Genomic DNA, 25,878 nt, shown 5'->3' with positions numbered 1-25,878 from the left:
GTAGGAGAGCTACCACTTCCTATTAGTGTTTTAATTACTGAGACTTCTTTCAGGGGGTGGAAGGAAAGTGGCCCTGAATTTGTTTTGCCTAAATAACACACACTCACTGCTTGGGTGGAGAGCATTTCATTAATGCTGTGGTCGTATTGTTCAGCCAAGATGGCTAACTTCCGGGTCTGCTCCTCCTTGAGCCGTTTCAGAACAGCTTTGTGCTCGCTCTTTGGTGTAGTCTCCAATAAGTGATTTCTTAATGCTTTGTACTGTCTGGTTTGGATTTTACAGGTGTCCTGAAACTGCTTTTTTATTTGGAGTTCTTTAGACTGAGAAGGGAAAAAAAAAGATATATATAATTTTTAACATATGGTATTTGGTATACCTTATGCTTATATGAAAAAAAAGGCTACTAGGAGAAAGGGAGAGGGAAAAACAAAATAGTTAGATCATAAGGTTGCAGGTACAGTATGTTTCTACTTGGCTATTAGGTAAAACCATTAGATTCTATGTATTACAAAAGCTCTAATTTAGAACATTAGAATACCAAGTACCTCATTTTTCATATGACTTCAAGTAGTACTCATTATTTTGGTAACAGTTACAAATAAATATTAAAATTAATTTAGATTGCTATATATATTGATGACAGAAAATTAAATTTCTTCTCATGCATTAACAATAGTAGATACAAAAGATTTTATTGGCCAGACAATATCTTATCAGATTTCTAAGGCAGAAAATAAGCATATTTATTGTTCCTTACCTGAGACACGTTGCTCCAATTTCTTTTAATGACAATCTGAACTCTAACTACATAGTCTGTGACAGACCCCACAAAAGCAGGCTATCATTATTATAACTGACTAACTCCAGTACTCTTGCCTGGAAAATCCCATGGACAGGGGAGCCTGGTGGGCTGCAGTCCATGGGGTCGCTAAGAGTTAGATACGACTGAGCGACTTCACTTTCACTTTTCACTTTCATGCACTGGAGAAGGAAATGGCAACCCACTCCAGTGTTATTGCCTGGAGAATCCCAGGGACGGGGGAGTCTGGTGGCTGCCGTCTATGGGGTCACACAGAGTCGGAAACGATGGGAGTGACTTAGCAGCAGCAATATTATTATAATTATCTTTCCCATAAGGGGAATAAACTGTGGGGCAAGGGAGGGGACAGCCCTTCTTGAGGTGATGATAAAAGACTTGAACTACATAAACATTTGGGAGATAAAACAATTTGAGTTCATAGACAAAGGGGTTTGGCTTTAGTTTTTGGTTAATCGCAGGTTAGTTATTTCTATGAACTCAGTTCTGAACAAAATTTGAGAAGATGAGATATATTTCTATAAGGTATATTGTTCAAGCCCAAAAGTGAGAATTTACTCATGTACTTCACAAGGCAGAAGCTATAGCTGAAACACTGACTGGTTGATTCAGTGTGCAATAAATGCATATAAAACCAAAGTAACATACTTTTCAAGGAAGTAACTATTCATCCTCTCCACCACCTCTGCCAATAAATACCAAAGTATCAAATACACACTTTCCACATTTTGTACTAACCAAGTCATTAAGTTACAGCCATGCTGTGAAAGGTCAAAAAATGCCTAGCTACAAAGAGAAACTCTTAGTTCAGCTATGTTTAGTGGTGCCACTCTTAAATACTGTTCTTGGTTAACAATATTGAAAGAATATTCAAGTTACCCAGGAATGGGACAATGACATTTAGCCATTCTTTTCTACCTCTGTATAACAGCCTTCAGTCTTTTAAAAGTTTTTATTTTTAAATATTGTGTCAAGAAAGCACTGTAATTAGTGTCCACACCACTAGTCAAATGAGAGGGAAAAAAAAAAAAACCCTGAAAAATGTGCTTTTTCTTTAAGAAGAGTAATGCTTGTACCAAGAATAAACTATACCCCTTAATGTTTGACTCAAGTGAATTCAAGAGGAATGTTAAGTTACAGTTGTTTCTACTCATCTAACATTGACAAATCATCATCTGGATGGCAGATGAAGAAACAGCAGAGCAGGCAACAGGTGTCAATCACCTATTCCATTGACATGGGTACCCCAGAACTCCCCAAATCCCAGTTAAATTCACTTCAGTCCAGTTCAGTTGCTCAGTCATGTCCGACTCTTTGCGACCCCATAAATCACAGCATGCCAGGCCTCCCTGTCCATCACCAACTCCTGGAGTTTACCCAAACTCACGTGCATTGAGTCGGTGATACCATCCAGCCATCTCATCCTCTGTCATCCCCTTCTCCTCCTGCCCCCAATCCCTCCCAGCATTAGAGTCTTTTCCAGTGAGTCAACTCTTCGCATGAGGTGGCCAAAGTACTGGAATTTCAGCTTCAGCATCAGTCCTTCCAGAGAACACCCAGGACTGATCTCTTTCAGAATGGACTGGTTGGATCTCCTTGCAGTCCAAGGGACTCTCAAGAGTCTTCTCCAGCACCACAGTTTAAAAGCATCAATTCTTTGGCGCTCAGCTTTCTTCACAGTCCAACTCTCACATCCATACATGACCACTGGAAAAACCATAGCCTTGACTAGACGGACCTTTGTTGACAAAGTAATGTCTCTGCTTTTTAATATGCTGTCTAGGATGTTCATAACTCTCCTTCCAAGCAGTAAGCATCTTTTAATTTTATGGCTGCAATCACCATCTGCAGTGATTTTGGAGCCCAGAAAAATAAAGTCTGATACTGTTTCCCCTGTTTCCCCAACTATTTCCCATGAAGTGATGGGACCAGATGCCATGATCTTATTTTTCTGAATGCTGAGCTTTAGGCCAACTTTTTCACTCTCCTCTTTCACTTTCATCAAGAGGCTCTTTAGTTCCTCTTCACTTTCTGCCATAAGGGTGGTGTCATCTGCATATCTGAGGTTACTGATATTTCTCCTGGCAATCTTGATTCCAGCTTGTGTTTCTTCCAGCCCACGGTCTTCTTCCAGCCCAGTATTTCTCATGATGTACTCTGCATATAACTTAAATAAGCAGGGTGACAATATACAGCCTTGATGTACTCCTTTTCTTATTTGGAACCAGTCTGTTGTTCCATGTCCAGTTCTAACTGTTGCTTCCTGACCTGCATATAGGTTTCTCAAGAGGCAGGTCAGGTGGTCTGGTATGCCCATCTCTTTCAGAATTTTCCACAGTTTATTGTGATTCACACAATCAAAGGCTTTGGCATAGTCAATAAAGCAGAAATAGATGTTTTTCTGGAACTCTCTTGCTTTTTCCATGATCCAGCAGATGTTGGCAGTTTGATCTCTGGTTCCTCTGCCTTTTCTAAAACCAGCTTGAACATCTGGAAGTTCATGGTTCACATATTGCTGAAGCCTGGCTTGGAGAATTTTGAGCATTACTTTACTAGCATGTGAGATGAGTGCAATTGTGCAGTAGTTTGAGCATTCTTTGGCATTGCCTTTCTTTGGGATTGAAATGAAAACTGACCTTTTCCAGTCCTGTGGCCACTGCTGACTTTCCCAAATGTGCTGGCATATTGAGTGCAGCACTTTCACAGCATCATCTTTCAGGATTTGAAATAGCTCAACTGGGATTCCATCACCTCCACTAGCTTTGTTCCTAGTGATACTTTCTAAGGCCCACCTGACTTCACATTCCAGGATATCTGGCTCTAGGTGAGTGATCACACCATCGTGATTATCTGGGTCGTGAAGATCGTTTTTGTACAGTTCTTCTGTGTATTCTTGCCATCTCTTCTTAATACCTTCTGCTTCTGTTAGGTCCATACCATTTCTGTCCTTTATCGAGCCCATCTTTGCGTGAAATGTTCCCTTGGTATCTCTAATTTTCTTGAAGAGATCTCTAGTCTTTCCCATTCTGTTGTTTTCCTCTATTTCTTTGCATTGAACGCTGAGGAAGGCTTTCTTATCTCTCCTTGCTATTCTTTGGAACTCTGCATTCAGATGCTTATATCTTGCTTTCCTTTGCTTTTCGCATCTCTTCTTCTCACAGCTATTTGTAAGGCCTCCTCAGACAGCCATTTTGCTTTTTTGCATTTCTTTTTCTTGGGGATGGTCTTGATCCCTGTCTCCTGTACAATGTCACGAACCTCATTCCATAATTCATCAGGCACTCTGTCTATCAGATCTAGTCCCTTAAATCTATTTCTCACTTCCACTGTATAATCATAAGGGATTTGAATAGGTCATACCTGAATGGTCTAGTGGTTTTCCCTACTTTCTTCAATTTAAGTCTGAATTTGGCAATAAGGAGTTCATGATCTGAGCCACAGTCAGCTCCTGGTCTTGTTTTTGCTGACCGTATAGAGCTTCTCCATCTTTGGCTGCAAAGAATATAATCAATTTGATTTCAGTGTTGACCATCTGGTGATGTCCATGTGTGGTGATGTCTTCTCTTGTGTTGTTGGAAGAGGGTGTTTGCTATGACCAGTGCGTTCTCTTGGCAAAACTCTATTAGCCTTTGCCCTGCTCATTCCGTACTCCAAGGTCAAATCTGCTTGTTACTCCAGGTGTTTCTTGACTTCCTACTTTTGCATTCCAGTCCCCTATAATGAAAAGGACGTCTTTTTTGGGTGTTAGTTCTAAAAGGTCTTGTAGGTCTTCATAGAACCGTTCTTCAGCACTACTGGTTGGGGCATAGGCTTGGATTACCGTGATACTGAATGGTTTGCCTTGGAAGCGAACAGAGATCATTCTGTTGTTTTTGAGATTGCATCCAAGTACTGCATTTTGGACTCTTTTGTTGACCATGATGGCTATTCCATTTCTTCTAAGGGATTCCTGCCCACAGTAGTAGATATAATGGTCAACAGATCGTGCAAAAGCGCGCCGGCTTCTGGCTGCGATGGACTGCGCAGAAGCGCGGCCAAGAGGAGGTACCCCTCACCCAAGGTCAGGGGTGGCGACCGAGAACGCTAGGCTGCGACGGTGCAGGAGTGGCTGAGAGGAGTTACCCCATGTTCAAGGTCAGGAGGGGCAACCCTGAGGAGATACCCTTCATCCAAGGTAAGGAGCAGCTGTGAAGAGATACCCCACAACCAAGGTAAGAGAAACCCAAGTAAGATGGTAGGTGTTGCGAGAGGGCATCAGAGGGCAGACACACTGAAACCATAATCACAGAAAACTAGCCAATCTGATCACACAGACCACAGCCTTGTCTAACTCAATGAAACTAAGCCATGCCATGTGGGGCCACCCAAGACAGACAGGTCATGGTGGAGAGGTCTGACAGAATGTGGTCCACTGGAGAAGGGAATGGCAAACCACTTCAGTATTCTTGCCTTGAGAACCCCATGAACAGTATGAAAAGGCAAAATGATAGGATACTGAAAGAGGAACTCCCCAGGTCGATAAGTGCCCAATATGCTACTGGAGATCAGTGGAGAAATAACTCCAGAAAGAATGAAGGGATGGAGCCAAAGCAAAAACAACACCCAGTTGTGGATGTGACTGGTGATAAAAGCAAGGTCCAATTCTGTTAAGAGCAATATTGCATAGGAACCTGGAATGTTAGGTCCAGGAATCAAGGCGAATTGGAAGTGGTCAAACAGGAGATGGCAAGAATGAATGTCAACATTCTAGCAATCAGTGAACTAATCAGGACTGGAATGGGTGAATTTAACTCAGATGACCAGTTAAATTATGTAAGTGCTAAAACTGATGTCCCCTTTAAATTCCTGGAGAAAGTCGGAAGTTGCAACTATTAGGGAAACAAAAATGGGATAACTTGATGTTAAAATCAAGTCAGTTTTGTTCAAATTGAATAAGTAGATATAGATACATAACTAAGAGGAAATGGTCATTTTCTTCCATAGTAAAGTAACAACAATCTCCTTTATGGAAAATCTTGAGCTCATTTGTCATCAAAAGCAGACATTCTATTCAAAGCCTGACTATAATTGTGAAACATTGTTTTTTGCCTCACTTTTTGTATAGTATCTGCAAAGATCACAATAGTGTTTATAAACTTTCAAACTGAAAAGGTTATCAATAAGAAAGAGAAAGGAAAGGTTCAACACCAAACAAGTCTATACCAAGCCCTACTGCTGCTAACTTTAAAATCATCATTCATTTCACAGACATGTAACTTAAATAACTTTAGCTTAGGCTAAAGGTACCTTCAGACTCTTAGGCTGTTGTCGAACCTCCATGACATGCTTTCGCCTTAGCTCTCGTTCTCTTCGTTTATTATATTCTAGCTGGTTAGTGAGCTCAGTTTGATGCTGCAATCTGATCAACTCACAGCGCATCTTCTGAATTGTGTTGAGGTGGCGGAACTCCAGTTCTTGCATGGATTCATGCTGTCGTAGTAGCATGGCATGCTCTAAGTCCTTCTGAGTCTGTCTTTTATTTAACTCCTAATCCATAATACAAAAGACAAGGGTATATTTATCGCTGTACAATGCCAGGGGAAAAAACCCTAAGAAACAGATTAACCAGGAAATAGATGTAATCCCAGATTCAATAATGACTACACAGTAAATATCAGATTTTATGACCTATACAGTAGTAAATGGGCAATTAGTAAAGACAAATTTCCTTATTCTAGTATTTACTATTCATTAATACTATTTTATGCCATAAGCTTAAAATATATCAAATCTCAGTAGACTTAATGTCCTTCTTTCTTTCTTTCCTTCTTTTTTTCTTTTCCAATTTTATATTTGAAGAGAACCCTGAAGCCATTTTCTGAATTTCTTCAGAGTGTCCTATACCCAGTGTAGTGTAATGGATAAGAACATGGACCTGGCTCTGCTACCTACAGTCACCAAGTCCTTGGGTTAGTTGTTTAAACCTGCTTTGCTTTAGTTTCATCATTTTTCAAAGAAATAATAGTATAACTATTGTACAGATTTAACGTGAGGATGAAATGAATTCATAAACGGAAAGTTCTCAGAATAATACCTAGCACATGATGCTCGATAAATGTTTTAATTCCTTTTTTCTTTCAGATTAAAAAGAACAAGTGTAAAACACACACACGTCAAACCTGTTCCCTTTGCCCCTGCAAACCCTTCTGCAAAGGACAACAGTTTGAAGAAAATGCTTCCCAACCTTCCCCATGCTACTGTGAAACAACTATTATACAAAAATATATAGTTCAAAAAACTGAGTAACAATATACAACATAGGCATGTAATGTGCTTTCTTCAGCTAACAATATAATGGACATATATTCAGATCTGATCAGTATATACAGATCTTTAAGTTTCACCATAGGTTTCCATTTTGAAATACTATAATTTTCCATTTTTTGCTTTATAAAAAATTTTTCATTAAATGTTGATGCATCATGCATCATATAACCATGTTATTATTTCTTTAGGATAGAGTTCTAGAAGTGGATTTGTAGGTAAAAGCATATGAGCTCCAAAAGGGCAGTATCAATTTATACTCTTATCAACACTGCACATTTCCCAACACCGTTACTAGGATTCAATGTTGCCAGTCTGTTAAACTGTTCTTATTTAACTGGTGCAACTACTTTAATTTGAATTTCTTTAATTATTAGTAAATTTGAACAATTATGCTATACTTGAAGTTTATTTTAAGCCACTCTTGGAAATAAGCTAATCTGTGCTCAGAGGTATCCCTGATACTGATGATATTTGTTTTCCCTGACACAAGAGTTTCTACATTTGCTCAATTAAGTACATGATTATAAAGAAAGTATTAAATGGTAACACATAGGGGACATAAAGACTGGAAGAAAATAAAACCGGTGACTTCATAAAATCTTCATTCTAGGCAAGAAGAGAAGCTTCTCCCCCAAAAGTGTGTGTGTATAGGAGAGAGAAGTGCAGAGAAGAATATTTAAATACAGAGAAGGACTTGGATGTTAGGGGAGGCATTTCTGAGGACAGACATGAATGGGGGTTAGCAAACCATGTAGATAATCTAGGAAAGAAGAATTCAGGCTGAAGGAGGCACAAGTGCAAAGGCCCAGAGACTGACAAGGGACTAACATAGTTTCAGAAAAGATTCGCGTTTCAAACGTACCTCCCTGACAAGGTCCTGCTCTAAGTTATGACGCCCAAGTAACATTCTTCTCTTGAAGCGACGGCATTCCAACTCTAGATACTGTCTCTGACGCCGTAGAAGATTAGCCTCTTCTTCTGCTTGGAAATGCTGTATATTCTCCTTCTGCTTTGAAAGCCATTCCTGTTTTTCTTTTTTGGGGGTGCTCTGATTTTCATTCAGCTCCTGGCAACATAAACAACTCAGTTCAAAATACATGAAAATCAAAGGCATAAATATATCATGTGGTATTTGGTATTAAATAAAAGTACCTCCTTAAGCTGCTCTTTTCGAAGTTTATATTCTCTTTTCTGAGACTCCAAAAAGCTGTTTAGTTCTTTCTTCTGTTGGGCCTGAATATGTTGCTGAAATTTTTTCTCTTCATTGGCCATCACTTTAGCCTATGAGAAATTTAAAAAATGGATCAAATTAGTTAAGTAGACAGATTCAAAGAAACAGTTTAATATATACCACTTAGGATAAAATCTGTATAAGCATTATCAAAATAAGAACATCCAACAAATTACTAATAAGTATTACTTAGCATCTTATTTGAATTTCAGAGAACCAGTAAAATGGGACTCATCTTTAAAATGTTGACCTATTACAGAATTAAAAAGCTTTCACCTTTTTAAAAATTTAACAATATGCCCAATAAAAAAATAAGTATTTATTCAAAATATAATAAAATCATGACCTTTTATCTAGATTGACTTGTATATTAAATAATATACTCCTCTTCAAAGTAAACCCTGACCTTAACTTATATATTAAATAAAAATGTTAAATATTAGATACATATATATCATACTGTTTTATTTCTGATTACACATGCAACGTATATTCATTGTGGATCATTTAGAAAATACAGAAAAACACAAAGAAAAAAAAACTTTGTATGATTTTAGCACTCAGAGAAAAACAAGAAAAACAACTTGATACATACCTTCCCTATTTTTTCTATGCATGCACACATTTTTAAATAACACACTGCACATCCTACGTCATGATCTGCTTTTCTAAATATGTTAGTATCTATCTCTTCCTAAGTTATTAAAAATACTTTCTAATGCCCAACAGGATTCTAAATATCTATACACTCTTTACTCAAATTAATTCAAAATTAAATAATTCTTTACTCAATAAATTATTTTGCCAATTCTCTACTATTGTCATTGCATCTATGAAATTAAAAGATGCTTACTCCTTGGAAGCAAAGTTATGACCAACCTAGACAGCGTATAAAAAAGCAGAGACATTACTTTGCCAACAAAGGTCCGTCTAGTCAACGCTATGGTTTTTGGTCATGTATGGATGTGAGAGTTGGACTGTGAAGAAAGCTGAGCACCAAAGAATTGATGCTTTTGAACTGCGGTGTTGGAGAAGACTCTTGAGAGTCCCTTGGACTGCAAGGAGATCCAACCAGTCTATCCTAAAGGAGATCAGTCCTGGGTGTTCACTGGAAGGACTTATGCCGAAGCTGAAACTCCAATACTTTGGCCAACTCATGCGAAGAGTTGACTCACTGGAAAAGACCCTGATGCTGGGAGGGATTGGGGTCAGGAGGAGAAGGGGACGACAGAGGATGAGATGGCTGGATGGCATCACCGATTCGATGGACATGAGTTTGGGTAAACTCTGGGAGTTGGGTGACAGAGAGGCCTGGTGTGCTGCGATTCATGGGGACGCAAAGAGTTGGACACAACTGAGCGACTGAACTGAACTATTATTATGAGAGTGGGTCTTTTAATTTGGGCTGGGGTGGGGCAGGAAGGTGAACAGGGTAACCATAATAAATAATGCCTCAATGTGGACTAGCTAGACATATTTCTAGATATTGTGTTAATTTACTGAGAAGCTTACATTTTACTTGACAAATGTGACTATCAAAATAAAATTTAATTGATGGGACATCAAAAACATTAGGTTTCCCATAAGAAGAATCCTAAAATATATATACTTAAATCATATAGTAGACTGACACATTTGTAAATAAACAAAATGGGCCAAATCTTAATTTGAATCTCTCTTAACTTATTATCTCTAACACTATGTTATATTACAATAATCTTTAATTATTCTGATATTAAAATGCTACTATAAATTGAAGGAAGGTTTCCAAAAAACACACAAAGAGAATCATAAATGATTTTTTGAGACCTAAATCACCCATTGATAGATGATTAAGAAACTCCTCATACTATCAGAGTACTATCAGGGCCTAGAATGGTTGCATAATTTACCCACTGTGATACAATAAAACTATGAGCATTAGGAAATAATCCTACGTCTATTGGTTATCAGACTTAGTACCTGATACTATACATGTTACATAAATGTTTCTCCCTTATTCCCAATTGAACTGGCTTGGTTCTAGGGAAAATATCCTAACATCAAAATGCCATCTTGGTTAATTCTGAGATGCTTATGATCTACAGTAAAGAAATTAAGAATAGTGAATCAGCCACCTCTTTTTCCATAGCAGCCTGATGTTTCTTGATAAGTTTCTCCATTTCTGCAGCAAAATTGTTACGCTGTGTTTCAAGATCTTTGTCTAATCTGAGGCGATGTTCATCCATCTCAGCCTTCAACTTATTTTCCAGAGTCATTAGCTGCTTTTGATGTTGCCGCCTCATTCTCTTATAGCCAGACATTTGTTCTCTAAGTTCAGAGTCCTGCTCATGTTCCTGCATTTGCCTTGTAACCTAGACACACAAACAATGGAGAGAAAACAATAAAGCAAAACATTTTTTCTTTCAGAAGCATTTTAGACCACTCTGTTATTTATCCAAGTAGACAATTACTGTACGAGATTCCAATGAGCAGTTTCCAATTAAAATTCCAGGTGATCTTTTAAAGAAATAGACAAGCTAGTTCAAAAATTTATATAGAAATGTAAAGGAGCTACAAGAAGCAAAACATTCTTGAGGGAAAAAAAGCTGAAGACACACATTTCAGTAATCAAAATGGTGTGGCACTGGTGGAAGGACAGGCTGAACAGATCAAAAGAACAGAATAAAATCTAGAAATAGATCATATACATTTAGTCAACTGATTTTTCTACCAAAAAGTCAAGTTAGGTCAAAGAGGAAATAAATGTATTATCAAATTATAACTGGTTCTTTGTATATAAAACACAAACAAAAACCAGACTTCTATATCACTCTATACCAAAATTAATTTGAAAAGAATCATTTGACATAAACACAAAATCCAGAATCATAAAACAGAAGAAATCACAGACTATCTTCATGACTGTAGGGCAGACAAGTATTTCCTGGGCAGGACACAAAAAGCACTGACAATAAAGAAAAAAAATGTGTAAACTGATTTTTTTAGTTGAGGTGAAATTCACATAATATAAAATAAATTATTTTAAAGTGAACAACACTAGCATTCAGTATGTATATGTATTTTCTTAGTTGATGGTTAGCGTAATGAGTACCACTAAAAATACTTCAAATTGAAGACCTAGGATCTATGTATTTTATTGTATGAAGAAAACCCAAGGCAGAGCAGTCAGACTGAGTTATAGTACGTGGTACTTTTATTGAAAAATATAGCTATGCATATCTTTGTACACAAATCTACCTACTGTATGAATGTTTTATCTGAAATAAATAGACTTAATAGATTTAGGGATATGGATCTTAAGTTGTCTAAATCCATAATTTAAGAGAATTCCTCAAGAATTCCCTAGTGGTCCAGTGGTTAGGACTCTGTACTTGCAATGCTGAGGGTGTGGGTTCAATCCCTGGTCCTGTAAGCTGAGTGGAATGACCAAAAAAATGTTTCCTCAATTAATTTGAGGGAGCTTAAAATTTGAGGCAGAAGGCTTGCTTGGGAAACATTCGTATGTGCCCAGTCACAAAGATATTTTCCCAACAAGCTGGCCTTGTCCAGGTATTTGTTAAAATGGTCATGAAAAAACTAAGCAATCTTTGCTACTTGCTCTGTTCAAAGAATTATTTACATGTTAAAGAACAGTAGGAACAACTTGACTTATCATAGGGGATGGTGTTTATCTTTTTGTTTTTTTAATTTATTTTTATTTTTGGCTGGCCTGGGTCTTCTCTAGTTCCTGACTGCAGGCCTTCTCTACTTGTGGCAAGTGGGGGCTACTCTCTAGCTGTGGAGCACAGGTTTCTCATTGTGATGGCTTCTCTCGTTGCGGAGCATGAGCTCTAGGCACTTGGGCTTCAGTAGCTGCAGCACGTGGGTTTACTTGCTCCTTGGCCTGTGGGATCTTCCAAGACCAGGGATTGAACCCATGTTCCCTGTGCTGTCAGGTGGATTCTTAACCACTGGACCACAAGGGAAGTCCAGGGGATGGTGTTTTTGACCCCAGATGTCATTCAGATTCATGGGCCACAGAATGAGATTTACAAGATCTGTTACAAGATCTGTAGTTAATAATTCAGACAATTTCCATATATTTTTTTCTGTCATATTTACTAATAACCTACTTCCCTTTGATATCTTAACATCTTTCTATCCCCACCTTTATCATGTTTTGGTCCTAAATATCTGACTGATGAGGGTTATAAGTACCCCAGTATAACGACATCTTTGTAATGAACAAATAATCCATTTTCATTATTTGGGAAGTCAGAAGAACTATATTTTAAGTGTATCAAATTGGATTACTTGCTATTTCATGAACACTTCCCCTCATTTTTGTTAGCCTGTCAACTCTTAGGTGGAAACTACATTTTTTTCTCTCCCCCTGTGCCTAAAACCAACCAATTATTAAAGGCTCAAATGATTTATAAATACTCACCCTAAATCAAAGGTAATCAGAATTCCTATTTAGTACCTTTTAGCCCTGTGGGTTGGGAGGATACCCTGGAGAAGGGGACTGCTACCCACTTCTTTCCTGGAGAATTTCATGGACAGAGGAGCCCGGCAGGCTACAGTCCATAGATCAAAAGAGCTGGACACAACTGAGCGACTATCACTTTCAGCCCTCTTAAGCATTTAATATATTCTAATATATTAGTTATTTGTACACACATCTCTCAGAGTGCTTTCTATAAGATCTTTCTTATAATAGGCAGTTAAATGTTGAATAAATGTTAGAAATACAAAATACAAAAAAAAAAGAGATATAATTATACTTGAATATAGATGCCAAGGTCTAACATGAAAAACGTATTTCTAATTTGGGGTAGTACATACCAGTGATGCCGTCCGTATAGTAGCAAAGTGTTCTCGATTACGGTAGTGTGATTTATGACGAGATACTTGAGGTGGAGATTGTGGATCCGATGCCCTTGTTCTAGGATCTCCCTCTTCTCTGTAATTTTCTTCCTCCTAGGCAAAGAAACAAACATTATAATCTGTTGTGAACAAACACAGTTTGGGTAAACTTTTGAGAAAATTAAATTTTAAAGACAAATGGATCAATAAATCTCAAAGACATAATCCTAAAAAGCAAAAACAAAAAATGGGAATGCTGACATTTTCAACATAATTTGAATCAGGAGACATTATTTCCTCAATGTATGAAACAGTATACAGAATGAGGATAATGAAACATTATGGCTAGATTTATTTAATATTCATGAAGTGCAAAATTACAAAGCCTTAATATAACTTAAAAACAAAGATAATAAAACATACAGCTAGTATTTTAAATAGCAGTAATACAATTAATTACTTTAGGGCTCTTGGGTTTAAGAAATAATAATGTAGCTTAAAAAAACCATAATACTCCTGCCACTGGTCCAAAATAAGTAAACAAAAAATAATTGTAAAAATTTTAAGAATCGATGTCTTTCTTGATACATACATTACTTCAATTACTGAAAAGGAAGTCAAATAGCAACCAACTAGTTACATGAAGGCAATGGCATCCCACTCCAGTACTCTCGCCTGGAAAATCCCACGGATGGAGGAGCCTGGTGGGCTGTCGTCCATGGGGTTGCTAAGAGTCGGACACAACTGAGCGACTTCATTTTCACTTTTCACTTTCATGCATTGGAGAAGGAAATGGCAACCTACTCCAGTGTTCTTGCCTGGAGAATCCCAGGGACGGAGGAGCCTGATAGGCTGCTGTCTATGGGGTTGCACAGAGTCGGACACGAATGAAGCGACTTAGCAGCTGCAGCAGCAGTTACAGGAATAATCTTTTTTATGGGTGATCTTCTTGCCTAAGAATATAAACTCTCCATTTCATCCTCTACTCAGCCCCTGGTAACCTCTAATCCATCTTCCATCTCTATGAATTCGCCTATTCTAGGTATTTCTTATAAAAGGAATTATAGAATATTTGTCCTTTTACATCTAACTTACATCACTTAGCATAATGTTTTCAAAATTCACTAATGTTGTATCATGTTATTAGAATTTCCTTCCTTTGTATAACTGAGTAATATTCACCATATGTATATACCATGGTTTTGTTTATCCATTCTTTCCACCTTTCATCAATTTGTGCCTAATAACTTTTTAGTTAACACTGCAAGCTGTGAAGTTAAAAAAGGAAGCATTCCTATTAATTGTTAAAGGAGCTATCCGATCTTAAAATATTTTGAAGAACATTTAAAATTTTGCATTCAAAAGTATAATGACTAATGTAGTAAATATCCATTATTTCCTAAACCCAGAATTTATATTTTTCCGTAATTAGATGGAGAAGCTCTATACAGTCAGCAAAAACAAGACAAGGAGCTGACTGTGGCTCAGACCATGAACTCCTTATTGCCAAATTCAGACTGAAATTGAAGAAAGTAGGGAAAACCACTAGACCATTCAGGTATGACCTAAATCAAATCCCTTATGATTATACAGTGGAAGTGAGAAATAGATTTAAGGGCCTAGATCTGATAGATAGAGTGCCTGATGAACTATGGAATGAGGTTCGTGACATTGTACAGGAGACAGGGATCAAGACCATCCCCATGGAAAAGAAATGCAGAAAAGCAAAATGGCCGTCTGGGGAGGCCTTACATTAGCTGTGAAAAGAAGAGAAGCGAAAAGCAAAAGAGCAAAGGAAAAAGATATAAACATCTGAATGCAGAGTTCCAAAGAATAGCAAGAAGAGATAAGAAAGCCTTCTTCAGCAATCAATGCAAAGAAATAGAGGAAAACAACAGAATGGGAAAGACTAGAGATCTCTTCAAGAAAATCAGAGATACCAAGGGAACATTTCATGCAAAGATGGGCTCGATAAAGGACAGAAATGGTATGGACCTAACAGAAGCAGAAGATATTAAGAAGAGGTGGGAAGAATATACACAGAAGAACTGTACAAAAAAGATCTTCACGACCCAGATAATCACGATGGTGTGATCACTCACCTAGAGCCAGACATCCTGGAATGTGAAGTCAAGTGGGCCTTAGAAAGCATCACTACGAACAAAGCTAGTGGAGGTGATAGAATTCCAGTTGAGCTATTCCAAATCCTGAAAGATGATGCTGTAAAAGTGCTGCACTCAATATGCCAGCAAATTTGGAACACTCAGCGGTGACCACAGGACTGGAAAAGGTCAGTTTTCATTCCAATCCCAAAGAAAGGCAATGCCAAAGAATGCTCAAACTACCACACAATTGCACTCATCTCACATGCTAGTAAAGTAATGCTCAAAATTCTCCAAGCCAGGCTTCAGCAGTTGTGAACCGTGAACTTCCTGATGTTCAAGCTGGTTTTAGAAAAGGCAGAGGAACCAGAGATCAAACTGCCAACATCCGCTGGATCATGGAAAAAGCAAGAGAGTTCCAGAAAAACATCAATTTCTGCTTTATTGACTATGCCAAAGCCTTTGACTGTGTGGATCACAAGAAACTGTGGAAAATTCTGAAAGAGATGGGAATACCAGACCACCTGACCTGTCTTTTGAGAAACCTATATGCAGGTAAGGAAGCAACAGTTAGAACTGGACATGGAACAACAGACTGGTTCCAAATAGGAAAAGGAGTACGTCAAGGCTGTATATTGTCACCCTGCTCATTTAACTTATATGCAGAGTACATCATGAGAAACGCTGGACTGGAAGAAACACAAACTGGAATCAAGATTGCCAGGAGAAATATCAATAACCTCAGATATGCAGATGACACCACTCTTATGGCAGAAAGTGAAGAGGAACTCAAGAGCCTCTTGATGAAAGTGAAAGTGGAGAGTGAAAAAGTTGGCTTAAAGCTCAACATTCAGAAAACGAAGATCATGGCATCCGGTCCCATCACTTCATGGGAAATAGATGGGGAAACAGTGGAAACAGTGTCAGACTTTATTTTTCTGGGCTCCAAAATCACTGCAGATGGTGACTGCAGCCATGAAATTAAAAGACACTTACTCCTTAGAAGGAAAGTTATGACCAACCTAGAAGCATATTAAAAAGCAGAGATATTACTTTGTCAACAAAGGTTCATCTAGTCAAGGCTATGGTTTTTCCTGTGGTCATGTATGGATGTGAGAGTTGGACTGTGAAGAAGGCTGAGCGCCTAAGAATGGATGCTTTTGAACTGTGGTGTTGGAGAAGACTCTTGAGAGTCCCTTGGACTGCAAGGAGATCCAACCAGTCCATTCTGAAGGAGATCAGCCCTGGGATTTCTTTGGAAGGAATGATGCTAAAGCTGAAACTCCAGTACTTTGGCCACCTCATGTGAAGAGTTGACTCATTGGAAAAGATTCTGATACTGGGAGGGATTGGGGACAAGAGGAGAAGGGGACGACAGAGGATGAGATGGCTGGATGGCATCACTGACTCGATGGACGTGAGTCTCAGTGAACTCTGGGAGTTGGTATTGGACAGGGAGGCCTGGCGTGCTGCAATTCATGGGGTCGCAAAGAGTCAGACACGACTGAGCGACTGATCTGATCTGATCTGATAATTAGACTCTAAGTTTTATTTTAAAGCTGTAAACATTATATGGATAATGTAAAGTGACCAAAATCACTTTTGGTCACCATCCATCCTAATCCTTTCTCCCATGCTTCAAAAATATTATATTAATATTACAATGAATTTCATGAGTATACCTACTATTTTTAAAGTACTTCATTTTCCATCTAAGTGACTTCAAATAATACATTATATATAGTATCTTCTGAGATATTTTTAAAATATTCTTTCCATATTCTCAAGACATTAGTTTTACAAATGCAGATATTCTACTGGAAATTAACAAGCCTACTGCCATTTTCAAATAAGTTACCTAAAACTGTTCCCAACTTCTGAAACAGGAAAAAAAAAAAAAAAAATTAACTCTTAAACTAACTAGATGAATTAAATTATTTACCAAAGCTGATTTTTTTTTCACTGAAATCCAAATACTCACAGGTTTTAAGTGGATGACAGAACTATTAGACATCACTGTGTGGTCTCCCTCCATCATGTCTAGCTCACTCTTGTCATCTGAGGCATCTGGAAGACTGTTAACACTACTACTTTGGCTACTGGCACTGATGGACATACTGGGAATAGACTGATTACTTCCAACGCTATTCACTGTTCCTGTCCGTCCAACACCATGATCCTGTTCCTAGGGGAAAAAAGAGCAATAGGTTCAGATATCTCCATCTCTCTTGATTTCTTAAATAGAAGCATCAAGCACACTGCTTGGCCAACAGTCTTTAGAAAGTCAGAGGTCTATCATGAGATATTCCCTTTATTTGGTGAAACCAGGAAGTTAATCCGTAACAGAAAAATAAACAAATAAAAATGACCAACAAGTAAATAAAAACCTGACCAACTATGTGAAGTCAATTTATCAGCCAAACCAGCCACAGGCTGGTTTTTGTAAAAGTGGTTTTAAAAAAAAACCCCAGCCACGAGCACCACCCTCCCCTGAGCAGGGTGAGAGGAGGCGCCAGCTCTGGGCTTTGAGGTCTGAGGCGTGTGGTCTCCTGGCCTGGCGTCATCTCCCTGGAAGCAGGCAGCACCCTGAGGGAATACTTCCAAAATACTTCCAAAGTAAAGCATTTTCTCTAAACTGTCTGCCATTTTTTGAAATCCATTTTTACCACACATCTCATTGGGTATAGAGAGAGATATTGCTCATTTCTCAATAATTCCCATGGTTAAAATAAGCCCCAACCATGAGAATTCCCTAGTGGTATGGTTTAGGAGTCCAGCACTTTCACTGCTGAGGGAGGGCCTGGGTTCAATCTCTGGTCAGGGAACTAAGATCTCACAAGCCACAGGGCGTAGGAAAAGAATAAATCAGAAAAACAAGCCCCAACTTAAAAAAAAAAAAAAAAAATCCTAGAAACACCTCCTTTTAGTTATTTTTTGTTGAAGTCTTTTGTAAGTACATTTTTCTTTCTTTCTTAAAAATTCTACCACCAAAGAATTCCTATTTTTCTTAAATTAAAAATTATGTATTATATATACATATATACACACACACATATACATATAAAATCACAAGAATGTTCTTCTGAAGTGACCAACATTTTAGTAGTGTTACCATACCAAAATTCTCTAAGATATGGAGAATTTAATATAGACATATGGTATATACAAAGGAACTTTTCTCATATCTCTAGCCCAACAGAGATGCTGTTATAGATTTAACTACATGAGAAATTTATTAATTTTAAAACTTTATTTTATTCAAAATTTTATTTCATGTATCTAAAATATCCCACAATAAAGTAACCCAAAGCAATTTTCAAAAGATTATCATAAGAACTAAAAAATGAAAAAACCCAAAACTGTTGGTTAAGAAAATCTTGCATTTTACAGTTCAGTAATTGTGCAGCACTATTAAAAAAGTAACTGCTTCTCCTAGTTTCCAAATGTAAAATGATATTTCTCACTGGAAAACAGTAAAAAACAAACCAAAGCTCTAGAATTCTGACAGAAGCAAAGAAAAGTGAAAATACTTATAGTAAAAGCTTTATATGTATATTTCAACATGAGAAAGTTCTATAACATATCCATTGCACATTTGTATTTCCATTCTCCCTAAAAAGCAACAAAAAAAGAACTTGACCTTGAGAGTGAGAGCTATCTGAATTTGAACCCATATGCCTCTACCTACACTGAGTAAACCACTGAGCCTTGCTTTACACATAGCTTCAATACTCTGGCTACCTGATGAGAAGAGCCAACTCACTGGAAAAGACCCTGATGCTGGGGAAAGACTGAAGGCAGGAGGAGAAGGGGACCACAGAGGATAAGATGGTTGGATGGCATCACTGACTCAATGGACATGAGTCTGAGCAAACTCTGGGAGATGGTGAAGGACAGGGAAGCCTGGTGTGCTGCAGACCATGGGGTCGCAGAGAGTCAGACACAACTGAGTGACTGAACTGAACTGAAAATAAGTATTTCAGAACTGTGTAGATGGAATGAAACTATGCAGAACTGAAAAGAAATGTCCTTGGTAATACAGTAGAATGCTTAGTAACTTGCTAATGACTTGTCAGTGAGTAACTTCCAGAGTCTATAATTTTATATATTTTCAAAAGCATGTCTCTCACAATTGAGACAATAAGGCAAAAAAGGGTTCAGTGGCTAAGAAATTTGAAAGGGACAAAATTAAACAAAGTTGAATTTGTTTATTTAATAAAAGACGTTGCTGAGCTTTACTATATATGCCAATGTGCACAACAAAGGGACTGAATTTAAAGAACACAACACCGTTTTTCCCACATGGGATTTTACAGGACCAGTGTTAAGAAAACACAAATGGGAACCACTGATATAAGAGATTCATGATGTAAAAGACGAGCTCCACAAGAAAAGAAGCTGATGAAGAGAGCTCAATATTGATTCATTTCTAAATTACCTCTTCTTCTTCCTGTGCTTCTACTGCTGGTCCATTATGTGCCTCCTGGAACAGGAGTTTCTTCATCTTTCGATACTGCAGATTGTCCAGCTCTCTTACTGCATCTTTTGTCCTCTGAATAAGATCTATTAACACTGTTTCAGGGCGCTCCCGAAGAACAAACATGTGCTGGATAAAAGAATGTAAAAGTCAAGTTGAAACCTATTTTTCCATTAATACAAATGTACACCTCTCTTAGCTGCAGAAGGAAATGGCAACCGATTTCAGTATTCTCGCCTGGAAAATTCCACAGACAGAAGAGCCCAGTGGGCTACAGGCTATGGGGTTGCAAAGAGTCAGACACAAATGAGCATGCACACATGTGCCCCTTCTTAGACTCTAGAGTTACTATCCTAAATAATCATCATAGATAATGCCTATAATCTATAGCTATTCTATTATATTTCTGACTTCTTATAAAATCATTATTTATATATATTTACTCCGTGCCTACATTTTATATAAACTTTGGTCAACTAAAAATGTAGAGTTGAAATGATAAAAGGGTTTAATTAAATACTAAGAAGTAAGCCCAATTACAGCCCTAAACAAATGCTAAAAAAAGGTTTACATATTCTTAGAACTGTTGATTTCACAGAAAAGGCATGTCAGTTCTGAGTTTTATTAGGTTTCAAGAGAAATGTATTTACTGCTGGTGAATTATGTAATATAAACCTGGATATTTTGGGTTCCTTTATATGTTGCATAAACAATACTCTTCAGAAAACACTAGTAGTTGATTAAAAGGCATATTATTAGTGATTTTTACTAACATTGAATAAAACTTAACCTTATCAAATAAGGAAAAGTTGAAAGAATAATTTCACCTTTAGAGTATCACTGCTACATTTTGATGTTTCTTTTCAGAAATTTTCTATATACAGATTTTTGTTTTATAGATCGTAAATATATAGATTGCAGAAAGATACTTTCCGCCCTTGACTTCATGAGATGCCCCTGAATTTCTGTAACACTTACCTTTTTTGTTAGCCAAACTTACTTCTTCTCTATGTAAAGAGTTCTAACTATACCATATTTGGTTCTGCTTCACTATCATAAGACTGTTATTTCAAATTTGTAAACATAATGCCTACAGAATATTTCATCAAAGGTTTATGCCAAAGTTCCATTACCCTAATTCTGGACAGTTATTTCCAACTTTTAATTCAGAGATAAATAGCTTCATAGAATTCTTAAAAAAATTTTTAAATTCATTAGAATTTTTTTCTATTTTTTTCTTTATGATGAATCATGAAAGAAATGTCAGGCCAAAGGGAAAGAAACACTTGCTAGATACTTCCTATCATTTCCAATAAGGCTGTGCCAATATATGCTATCAACTAGGTGAATGAACACTATATTCAGACTTGGAACCTAATCACCAAATACCAAATACCTGGGCTTGGTAGGTTGGGTTACACCCAAAGAGTTTCTTTCACCTCTATTGGGCAAGTATGAGAAACAAGTCACATTCTTCCTTTTTCCTGAGCCTTAGCTTGGTATGTATCACTATTTATCAATACAATATTCCATATTCTTATCCCAACTTCATATCTTATATTTCTAAGTCTGCCAGTTTTCTACATACAGATCTTGCTTATTTTTCACTAATATAATTCCCAAGTATACCAAACATTTTGTTGCTATTGTGAGTACCAATTTAGTCAAGTTTTCATTTCTTAGAGTATGAGTGAGCTTACTGCCTAAAATTCCTCAAGCATTATTGAAAATCAGTATTGCTCTTCTACACACTAAAGTTTCAAGTAATACTACTGAATACATATAAGAACCTTTCAATTTCTTTGTATCTTTAACTGAGGTGCATTGATGAAAATAAACTTAATCCATTTGAAACTGTAAAACATTCATGCAAAAATAGGCTATTTAAATTTTATAGTGAAAAACCAGTAAGACTTCTTAGGGTCACAAAGAAAATCAAATCCCATTTTACCACTGCTTTATCTAGATGTTTTAAGAACTATATTAAGCTCAACACACTATTACTGCTATTGATACAATAGTCAACTGCCAAGTGAAATAATAAATTTTTGAGAACAGGAAGCATATAAATCTCATATTTAAACGAGGCAATGAAACTTTGTGAAATCTGAAGAGTACACATGATTTAAAAAATCTTTTCATTGCTAAGTTAGAAAAATTTATTTTCAACATGGAAACAAAAATATGATATTCATTTTAACAATTTCTTTTAAAATCTCTTTTCTCTCACAATATTTATGTAAATATATCACATATCATTTCTATTTCCTTCATATTACTTTAATAGAATACATAGTATTTTAGTTAAAAACCAGTAGCGCATACCTAATATTGATTCCAAATCAAAGAAAAATGACACATTAAAAAAATTTCTTAGGGGTAGAAAACAGTATAATTGAACTGACCTTTAAAAGTTCCTCTGATGTAGGGCGATCTTGAGGGATTTTCTGGAGGCAAGAATCTACAAAGTTGCGAAAATAATCAGACCTATTGTAAAGGAAAGTATCAAGTGAACATATTGCTATTTCCTTTAAAAACACACCAGCAAAACAAAGCATGTGCCTACTGCTGGGAGCGGGGATGGAAATGAAACGATAAAAAAAAGCAGATATAGATACATTTCATATATGTCTATGAAAAGTTATCTAAAGCAGCCAATGAGTCTTCACCATTTTCCAAAGATAAATTTGCACAGATTATTTTAAATTTCTGCTCCCACAATTAAAATATCACAGCGCATTCTATATAGAGGAAAAGTTAGAAAAGCCAATATTTTCTTTTTTGCATTCAAATCTAGGATAACTTTCTTATTATTTTTCTCCCTATAAACCACCTCTCTCTCTTCTTTGCCCCTTGGATCATCTTCTGTATAGTGGGATTCAGAGTATTACTCCATTTGCTTTGGAAGCAGTACTCCGTACAGCTAAGTATTTGGTATCCCTGAGCAAATGGATATAACTTCCATTAAATCCAGAAAACCAGCTGAGATTTCTTTTTTAAACATTTAAAACACTGGAAGTCTGTAACCCATTATTAATGTATAATGTTACTGATGAGAGTTCAAAGAATATTAAGTAATTACTACTCCACTGGTGTTCGTCTTCAATATCTAAGTAAGATTTTAAATTCCTTATAGGCAAAAAACAAATTCTCTTTCGAATCCCTGAAGTATCAAACACAGTGTGTAGACAATCTGTGTTCAATTCATTATTTATATGTATCATAATACTAAACTCGGTCCCAAAAGATTCCTTTTATGTGTATTTACTTAAGACCTATGAATATGTTAGTTAAGCCTTATCATTGGCCCATTAAATTATTTATTATCAATTTATTATTTAATAATTTATTAAATTCCAATAATTAAATTATTTAATTATTAAAATAAATTATTGGCAACTAATGCATCTATTTTGAACTTTACAATATTTATTAAATATGCTGTTTATTTCCTTAGAATTTTTCAAATGTTTGATACCCATGAGGAATTAATTTCCCACTAAAATTTTCTATCACTGATGAAATCCTGGTTTTTAAAAACTGTCAATCAGGTCTCTATAAGCTTTTTACACTAATGAACTTAATTTTTCAAATCAAGGAAGCAATAGGAGAGAAAAACATTAAGCAATTTGAATAATAAATGTCATAATGACAATTAGAATGATTTCAAAGTTATGAATTTATCTGGTAATTCTGATAAATCAAACTGTTTTACCTATTTCATATGCTATATAAATTATAAGCCATTCCCCAATTGAACATCACTACAGGTTGTGGCAATCTATATTTCAGTTGTAAAATACTATGTTTAAATCATGCTATTTATTATATAATCAGGGTTATATGTGTTTCTGAAGTTCAAAAAACTAAATATTTTTTTGTAAAAAGCAAATACTTTTTGCTTCTATGTGGTATCAATCTAGCCTTTATTTCTGAACTGAGTCATATATCTGCTAAGAAAAGCACACATAATAAAGGATTAACATGATAGAACCTATTTTAATAATTTTTCAGTAATACATTTTACCTAATTGAAATGAAATCACTTTGATAACATTATGAAAAAGCATTTAATTTATACAATGTTGAGTAATATATCTCTTAGCAATACTTACCATTCGTTAGACTGTAGTGTAGGGGATTCATTTTGGGCTATGTGATATAAGGCACTCATTGCATTCATATTAAATAAAGGAGGTTTCCTTTCCGCTGTAAAAGAAAAAAAACTTTCCTGTTAAAATATATGCCTGTTAAACAGGGACACACAAGTACTATTTTTTGTTATTTTTTAAATAATTTTAAACTTCAAGTAGAGTTCAAAGAATTTTTTAAAGTCAATCAATGTGCAGTAAATTGCTGGCCAGATGCTCCACCATTCCTAAATACTTTAGTGTTTATTTTCTGAAACATACTCTACTAAAAAAAACTAACACATCCACTAAATTAGACCATTAACACTGATACATGACTATCATCTCATCCTCAAATCCCATTCAAGTTTCAATCAAGTATCCCAATAATGTCCTCAGTAGCAAAAGTGTCCTTTGGTCATTTGTATCCTTCAAGGAAACTATTTTATCTAAGTTGTTAAATTTATTAACATAAAGTTGTTCACAGTATTTCCTTATGATTCTTTTAATACCTGTAGTGATGTCATATCTTATTTCTGATAGTGCTTTGTGTCTTCTCTCTTCTTTTCCTGATCAGTTTGACTAGAGGTTTATCAATTTTATTAATTTTCTCAAAGAAGTAGTTTTTAGTTTCACCGATGTTCTCTACTGCTTCTCTGCTTCTATTTAGCTGATTTCTGCTTTGATATTTTTATTCTTTGTTATGCTTATTTTGGGTTGAATTTCCCTTTCTTTATCCAGACTCAAGGTGACAGCTGAAGTCATTACCTTGATTATTTTGAAGTATAGAAGACTTTTCAATACCCCTCAATTCTGGTTGGTTCTAAAGATTAAATTTGGGTCATACAACTTTGATAGAAATATCACAAAAGTAAATAATATATTTTTCAAATTTATTCTATGAGATGATATGAGATGATATATAATTTCAAATGGTTCCATTATTGATGGTATTCACTGACCACTTAAATAATTACCTTAAGGTAATCAAAATTGATGTTGAATTTTGTCTAAAGATTTTTTCTGCATCTACTGAGATCACTGTATGATTTTTATCTTTCATTTTGTTATTGTGATGTCTCATACTGATTGATTTGTGGATTCTGAACCATCCTTCATCCTTGGAATAAATCCCACTTGATCATGGTGTATGATCCTTTACTGTATCGTTGCATCCAGTTAGCTAATATTTTGTTGAGGATTTGTGCATCTATGCTACTATTATTGTGTGGCTGTTGATTTCTCCCTTTTGGTCTGTTTATATTGTTTTATGTATTTAGGTGATCCTATGATGGGTACATAAATATTTACAAATGTTATAACCTCTGCTGAACTGACCTCTTTGTCATTATGTAATATTCTTGTCTCTTACTGCAGCCTCTTTTTTAATTAAAAAATTTTTTCTCCAGCTTTAGTGAGACATAATTAATATGTAACATTGTATAAATTTAAGGAGTGCAATGCACTGATTGGATACATTTATATATGGCAAAACAATTTCCACCATAGCATTAGCTAACACTTCCATCCCATCACACAATTCTTATTTCTTTTTTGGTGATGAGAACATTTAAGGACCAGTCTCTTGCAACTTTCAAGTATATAATGTGGTGCTGTGATGAGGTTTACACTCCGGTAACTGACATCTTAAGATGTGACAAGAATTCCCTGGCTGTCTAGTGGTAATACTTGGTGCTTTCATAGCTGTGGGATGAAGTTTAGGGAACTAAGATCCTACAATCTTTGAGAGCCTGAAGCCCACCAAGCTTCCCTGTCCATGGAATTTTCCAGGCAAGAATACTGGAGTGGGTTGCCATTTCCTCCTCCACAGTCTCTGTTTTAAAGTCTACTTTGATAGTCTTTGTTTTAAAGTCTATTTTGTCTGATATTTATAAAGTCTATTTTGTTCGAGGCTTTTGAACTATGGTGTTGGAGAAGACTCTTGAGAGGCTCTTGGACTGCATGGA

The 25,878-nt window shown here is 36.2% G+C and overlaps 1 protein-coding gene across 3 annotated transcripts in view; it reads right to left on the bottom strand.

The window, feature by feature from the left end:
- TAOK1 (TAO kinase 1) overlaps positions 1–25,878 on the bottom strand; it is a 110,229-nt gene that overhangs the window by 15,560 nt on the left and 68,791 nt on the right. For 2 of the 3 annotated variants that reach the window (XM_005220110.5, NM_001206100.1), the window contains 10 exons: positions 23,897–23,990; positions 22,187–22,268; positions 19,743–19,910; positions 17,286–17,489; positions 13,182–13,316; positions 10,472–10,708; positions 8,276–8,404; positions 7,986–8,189; positions 6,104–6,343; positions 108–320 (listed from right to left, as the gene is read on the bottom strand). In XM_005220110.5, the coding sequence (XP_005220167.1) occupies positions 108–320; positions 6,104–6,343; positions 7,986–8,189; positions 8,276–8,404; positions 10,472–10,708; positions 13,182–13,316; positions 17,286–17,489; positions 19,743–19,910; positions 22,187–22,268; positions 23,897–23,990 (1,706 nt within the window). The remainder of the gene's footprint in view (positions 1–107; positions 321–6,103; positions 6,344–7,985; positions 8,190–8,275; positions 8,405–10,471; positions 10,709–13,181; positions 13,317–17,285; positions 17,490–19,742; positions 19,911–22,186; positions 22,269–23,896; positions 23,991–25,878) is intronic. The other variant, XM_024980290.1, reaches the window with a different exon arrangement.

This window comes from Bos taurus, chromosome 19, assembly GCF_002263795.3.
Source record: "Bos taurus isolate L1 Dominette 01449 registration number 42190680 breed Hereford chromosome 19, ARS-UCD2.0, whole genome shotgun sequence".
Classification (NCBI taxonomy): Eukaryota; Metazoa; Chordata; class Mammalia; order Artiodactyla; family Bovidae; genus Bos; species Bos taurus.
This window is presented reverse-complemented; position numbering and strand designations above follow the sequence as displayed.